Consider the following 7518-nt stretch of genomic DNA (forward strand, 5'->3'; position numbering starts at 1 on the left):
TCATCTACCTATCCATTAGCCATCCATCCATCCTCCTATTCCACCAGCTATACATCCATACATACACCTAACCAAAACAGTTTTCTCCTTCTCTATCAACTTATCCACCACCCATCCACAACTCTCTCTCTCTCTCTCTCCAATTTCTCAGTCTTTTTTCTTTTCTCTCCCCTTCCCCTACACGTTTTTTTTTCCTCCAGCATCTCTTTCTTCCTCCTCTTCCTCTTTGTCCCAGAGACTTTTAGTTTTAAAATTTGCCCTTCTCCATACTCCTCCGTTCTGTCTGTCTGCCGCTGTTTGTCTCCTTCTCCTCCTCCTCTTACTTTCGAATGTCTTTAGTCTAATTCCTCCACTCCAATCCCTCCTCCCTAAGCTCACCTCTCTATGCATAGATTTACTGTTTCTCGTTGAAGGTGCGCTACTTAAAACTGTAATTCTGCTTTTTTCCTAAACGTAGATTAGCTGAGGGTGCGTCTAGGCTTCTGAGCCGACTCGTTGTAATAACACTTCCCTGATGGTGACAACATGTGTGTGGGGGGGGGGGAGATACATGGGAATCAGAGAGAAAGGAAGAGATGGACAGACTGAGGAGAATATAAAAGAATACTTGGAGAACAAGCTGTGAAGTAAGAGAATACGATGAAAATGATGATGATGATGATGATGATGATGATGATGATGATGATGATGATGATGATGATGATGATGATGTTGATGATGATGATGATGATGATGATGATGATGAGGAGGAGGAGGAGGAGGAGGAGCGAGAGAAAATTTATTGGAACATAAGGGGCCACAGGAAAACCGACAGAAAAGCGGGAAAAGTGAGAGAGAGAGAGAGAGAGAGAGAGAGAGAGAGGAGCTACAATTACAGACGAGAGGAAAGAGGAAGAAAAAAAAGGTAAAAAGATGAAAAAGATTGAGCAAGAGGAAACGTGAGGGAAAGCAGGAGAGCAGGAGAGAAAGGGAAGGATGAGAGTAATGGATGATAGATAAGGAAGACAAAAATTATAAGAAAAGGAAGGAAAACTGACACAAGAGACAGAGAAATGAGAAGGAAAAAAACAGATAAATGTAAGGCGCAGATAGAGGTACCGTTGAGAGATTGTTAGTCATCCATCCATCCATCCATACATACATATATATATAAATACAAACATACTGACAGACAGAAAGACAGACATATATACATACATACGGTACATAAATAGACAGATAGATAGACAGGAACAGACAAAGAGAGCGAAAGGCAGACAGACAGACACAGGATATCGAAACTTTATTACCGTTGAAAGGTAGTGGTTTTTCCCTACGAATCACACACACACACACACTCTCTCTCTCTCTCTCGTTTCTCGTTATTTACTTTTCCCAGTATAACTTTGTTTTTCTTGATCATTTCTCTTGTCACTGTGCATTCTGTTTTTATTCCACACTTTCACACGTTCCTCTCTCTCTCTCTCTCTCTCTCTCTCTCTCTCTCTCTCTCTCTCTCTCTCTCTCTCTCAGTCCTCGCTATTTGCTTTTCCCATAACTTTTTTTTTTTTTTGAGTTCTCTTGCCACAGTGCATTTTCTTTTCACGCGAAAGTTTCCTTTCTCTATTTCATTTTTTTTTTATGCTACTTATATTTCCTAGATGGACATTATCCTTCCCTGTACATCTCCTTCTATTTGATTTCGTTTCACTAATTAATCTCTCTCTCTCTCTCTCTCTCTCTCTCTCTCTCTCTCTCTCTCTCTCTCTCTCTCTCTCCTGGCACCACGCTATGACATGCGTAGATGTATATACTGTATATATATATGCATAGGAACGTACGAGTGTCCATGTATTTACCCTATTTATGTACTTACTAGAAAAAAAAAATGATTATATTGTCCTTAACTTGGGCCAGATTTTCGTCCTCTTGCAGCTCATTTCACGTAGGACAGTAGCAGAAAAGGACACTGCTGCGGCTCTACATCTTTTCCACAGCACTTTTTTGTGACGAGGCCTATATTTAAGTGTTAATGTTGTTACAAATTAGGAATCAGTATGGAGAGATGGCAGGTTTAGGCCAAGTTAGCGTAAAATGGGTATAGTCACTTCACCACGATGACGTACTTTTCATTTTATACTTCCACCATACAATTAGGAGACTTCGAATTAGAGAGGGTAAATTATAGACGTGAGTCCTTGTTATCCCCCTCACTATAAGGGTACTCGGGCTGAAGGTGTTATGACTGCACTGGAATTTATATCGTAATTTTTAGTTTCATTTTATTTGGTATTATTTTCAGCTGCCATTTAAAACATTATAAAGGACAGTGTCTTATTATAATGATCAGACCGTCTTGAAAGGGAATAGTTTCTGTGGTTTGGGTAGAGACTTTTCTGTTCTCTCTCTCTCTCTCTTTAAATAGCGCCTTAATATTTCTCCCTCTCACTATCTCCCTTTTCCGTCACCTCTCTCGCTGCCTCCCCTCTGCCATACTCTCTGCCTACCCCCTGCCACACCCAAGCCTCTCCTCTGCCTCACTGCTTCCACTCCGCCTTCCCCCTACCTCCCCTATGCCTCACTCACTATCCTACATCTTTACCTGCCTGTCCATTACCATCACCACCGTAACCTGCCTGCCTGTCTTCCTGCCTGCCTGCCTTCTCTTTCTTCTGTTATCTTTTCATATATCTCTGTCTACTTCCTTCTCATTCTTCCTGTCTGACTTCTTCTTGCTCTGCCTCCCTGCCTATCTCTTCCCATACTTCTGTCTGCCTCATCCTCATTGTGTCTGTGCGTCTGTCTGCCTTCTTCTTGTCCCCAGTGCCTGCCTGCCTCCCTCTTTTCCTCTCTACCTGCTTTCCTCTAGTTCTGCCTGCATACCTCACTCATATCCAACCTTCCTGCTGACCCTGCCTACTAGCCTGCCTGCCTCACTCACTCTGCCTACTTTCCTCTCTCCCTCTTGTCCTTCTTGCCTGCCTAACATTGCCTACCCCGTCTGATTCCATTCTGCGTTATCTGTCTGTTGTCTTATCGCCTTGGCTCTCTCTCTCTCTCTCTTCATATCATTTTTTTCTTCTGCTATCTCCAGGCGAGTGCAATCAGCTAAGGAGGCTTTGTTTGACCTGGAGGAGATACGAATAATCTTCACTATTTCTTGCACTCTTATGGCGTCTCCTGGGCTTCATTGCTGCTATCTCCAAACATCTTCATTCATCTTCGGAGACACAATTGGAATCTAAGACGCTAAGCAAACAGCCTAACCTCCTTTCTACTAGACCCTTTTCACTCTAACCTGGCCCAAAATTGCTATCTAACCATCTTGAGTACTGAGCTGCAGCAAGAGAATAGCACTCGAATACGGTGCTGGTCACGAAGAAGTGCTATGTAATAAAGGATGTAGAGCCAAAGAATTGTCCAATTCTGGCACCGAGGTTTGTAAAATTAACTAACAAGACAAAAATGTGGCCAAAGTTAAGGTAAAAAGGACTATAGGTGACAATTCCAAGCTATATAAAATTGCCTGTTGGCAGAATGATTTAAATAATGTAAAAATAACAACCAGTATATTTCGTCCTCGTAGAGAAGGCGTTAAAGAAGGCAATATCTAACCTCGGAAGCTCAAAGATTCTCCAATGAAAAGAAAGTAAATAAGTAGATAGATAGATAGATAGATGGAGAGAGAGAGAGAGAGAGAGAGAGAGAATAGATAGATAGACAGACAGATAGATAAATACTCGTACATAAAGATGGATGGACGGATAGATGGATGGGCGGATGGATGGATAGACATATAGATAAATATTCGTTGAAAAAGATGGATGAATGGATGGATAGGCATACAGATAAATATTCGTTGATAGAGATGGATGGATGGAGAGACAGACATAAATATTCGTAGACAGAGATGGATGGATGGATGGATGGACATACATAAATATTCGTAGACAGAGATGGATGGATGGATGGATGGATGGACATACATAAATATTCGTAGACTGAGATGAATGGATGGATGGATGGATGGACATACATAAATATTCGTTGACAGAGATGGATGGACGGATGGATGGATGAAGAGCCAGATAGACTGATACAGATAGATGGATACAGAGAGACAGACAGACAGATAGATAAAAGTGTGTACAGACAACGCACGTCAGTACTGGAATATGGAGGAACGAACCCTATATATTTACGTCTAATGATTGGCCTTTGTTTCGCAGGTACAGTCACAGTCAAAAGTCCTCTCCCCTACCCTCATGGAGGCTGCTTGAGGAAGGGGAGACTTTAATAGAATGTATCAGTAGTTTTTCTTACCAGCCTCGTCTCGGTGGGGGATGGGAAGGAGGAAGGGAACTTTTGACAGTCACCTCGAGTGGCTGAGAACTGGGTGGAGATTTGATTAGCTGAAGAAGACTGAATTAGATGATGGAAATTTTACGAGGTGAGGAAACGATTAAATAACTCTCAAGAAACCGAATTAGGTTGAAAGCAGAGATGATAAGACGTTACAAGGAAACTAAATTAGGATAAGATTTGATTATGTGAAGGGAATATTCAATTAATCCAATAGATTAACACTCTCAGGCTCCTCTACTCACTTGAATTAAATCGTCTGATGTGAGCTGGAACACTGTACCATACTTCAGTTGTTTTGGTCTCTCTCTCTCTCTCTCTCTCTCTCTCTCTCTCTCTCTCTCTCTCTTTCAGCCCTATAGTTTTATATAAATATGATCTGGACATAAGGGACATTTTTCGTCAATCTTCAGTTTCCAAAAAAGCTGCTCCAAAAAAGTACCGTGGCTTAATTACACTCGTCCATAAAAATTTCGTCCAATTTTCAGTTTCGAATAGTTGGTCTGATCGAGCATAAGTTTTTCCCTCGGGCTTCAGTTCTCGGAAAGTTAAAAATATGCACAAATTTCGAAAAGCTGAAAACACGCACAGCTACTTCGTTCAATCTCCAATTTTTGCAAAAATACAAATATATAAATTTTTTTTTTTTTTTTTGTCCGATCTTCAATTTTTGACACGCTGGCAATATATATGAGTTTTCTGTTTGATTTCCAATTGTTGAGAGGCTGGTGTGAAAGGTAAAGCTACGAAGACATACATTTTTTTCGAGTTATTATTTTCAAAAAGATTCTCAAAAAGTTCCTTATTCTTGACATAAGTATGTTTCCTTTGATTTGCAATTATCGAGAACCAGAAAGTATGGATGAATAATTTTCGTCTGACCTAAATAAAATAAAATGGGAATATGTAGCTGCGTTTTTCGTTCGATCACCATTTTTTTTTTTTTTTTTAAGGATGATAACAGATACGCACTGTTTTTCATTTAATTTCCAACTTTACAAAATCAGCCCTGAAATGAAGCGCTGTTTTTAATGTAAAGGAGCCAAAGGTGAGAAGACGGCAAAGTTCTTCCTTAAATAAATAAACAAAATATAGTAAAATAGGCCAAATTCAAGATCTGTTTATTTCGATATTAACAAGAATGGAGGTCAAAGACAGGGGGAAATACAGACTGAGGAGGAGCCAAAGCTGATCTGTTGCACACGTGTCCCCTCAAGTCTTTGTCCTTCAACAGTCATCCTTCCTGGCAGTTTCCACGTTATCGCGTCCTATCAAATTCTTATCTCTATTTCATGGCTCTTTCATCAGCCCAGCCCAGTCTTATCTGCAGCATTTTGTCTCGGCCAAAAGACTGTAAGCTTCATTCAGGAGTCCCGGTCTCGCCTATATTATCATCCTGGCTCACGGGACTGGCCCCATTACAGTCGTAGCGGCGGGTATGCAAGATGGAGTTATAAATCGTCATTATTCTGAAATATCAATGCCATCGCTGCGGGGAAGGGGAAGCTAAGGATTCATATTCATAAAAATCTTCAGCTTTGTATCTGCATAGGACCGTCTGTTTACCCTTAACTCTACAGCTACCAACCAGATACCAAGCGAACTACAGTGCTTAACTACAGTGATTAATAACGTGAAGAATACAAGGAAACATATTGTCTCTCGGAAACAATTAATTGCTATGGTTCAGCGCTCATGAATTCCGACTTAGAAAAATCGCCTGGCAAAATATTAATGTTTCAGCCTTCCCTGGGATTAATGCAAATGATCATGGTGATTCATTAGTTCACCTTTCCCGTCTGTTGCTCATCAGACTTGCATTAGGAACGTTTACGTTGGAACACATGAAGGAAATGAAGGAATATAAGTCCTCTTCAGAAACGAATATGGCTTTGGTCTACATTATATATCAAAATAGAAAAACGATGGACGAACAGTCAAAAATGAGAGCTGTTAAGAATTACCTGTTATACCCCCGGTCAGAAAGAGAACGTAAACAGCGGCAAAATTATCAACAAATGATGAGTTAAAATAGGCTACACATCCATCCACTCATCACTGAAGCCCCTAAACATGTGGCGCCACCTCACAGACCCTCGCTATGTGGATCTCCCTGTAAGTCATTCATCTCTATCCTAAGGATCTATCAGGATGTCATACAGTACTCTTTGGTCTGTCTGGCTCCCTTTCTCTCAGTCTTGGCCTCAATCTGCCGTGCCTGTCTAAGTTATTGCCCCTACAAGGCTCCCTTCTCCTAATTCCTTCAAAACCTTTTTCCCCTCACTAGCACTTCTTCCATTCCCCTCACTCCCTTTCTCTTCCCCTTTGTACTTCCAGTGTTTTATTTCCTCCCTTGGCCATATTTTGCCCCTCCCTCCCCCCCCCTCTCTCTCTCTAACTTTGGAAGAGCAAGGGTTTCCTTTGATCGACAGAACATGCCTGGTAGTACCTGATATGCAACACCAAACAGTCACCATTAGAGTCGACAGACTTCCTAGGCCGAACAGAATCGTCCTGTATTATATCAAGACTATGAGACAAAGATAAGACTCTGCTCTATGAAAAGATTAATAAGTTATGGCGACCGCTTCACGATACTCACTAGGTTTATGTTGGGGAAGAATCGATCTCTTCTGTTCCGCTGTTTTTAAAATAAATTCGTACCCTTTACTTACACATGAACCACTACCATTCACTGACTCTCTGGTATGAAAGTGGCATTTTCTGAACACTACGACTATGGCTCACTATGGCTCACACAACGACTATGGCTCATTAAGACTCACCACGACTATGGCACATTATGGCTCACACTACGAATATGGCTCATTGTGGCTCATACTTCGACTATTGCTCACACTACGACAATGGCTCAGTATGGCTCACATTAAGGCCATGACTCATTATGGCTCACACTACGACTATGGCTCATTATGACTCACAATACGACTATGGTCATTATGACTCACACTAAGACCATGGCTCATTATGGCTCACACTACGACTATGGTTCATTATGGCTCACACTACGACTATGGCTCATTATGGCTCACACTACTACTATGGCTCATTATGGCTCACACTACGACTATGGCTCATTATGGCTTACACTACGACTATGGCTCATTATGGCTCACACTACGACTATGGCTCATTATGGCTCACACTAAGACTCAC

At 41.2% G+C, this 7518-nt stretch overlaps 1 protein-coding gene across 1 annotated transcript in view; it reads left to right on the forward strand.

Moving 5' to 3' along the window:
* The first annotated feature begins 7080 nt into the window (after window positions 1-7080).
* Window positions 7081-7518, forward strand: part of LOC145391181 (uncharacterized) — a 50976-nt gene continuing 50538 nt past the window's right edge. The window contains exon 1 of the mRNA XM_080265892.1: window positions 7081-7216. Within this exon, the coding sequence (XP_080122018.1) occupies window positions 7081-7216 (136 nt within the window). The remainder of the gene's footprint in view (window positions 7217-7518) is intronic.

Source organism: Coenobita brevimanus, chromosome 1 (genome assembly GCF_032717465.1).
Source record: "Coenobita brevimanus isolate Jiangsu-jjx chromosome 1, ASM3271746v2, whole genome shotgun sequence".
Classification (NCBI taxonomy): Eukaryota; Metazoa; Arthropoda; class Malacostraca; order Decapoda; family Coenobitidae; genus Coenobita; species Coenobita brevimanus.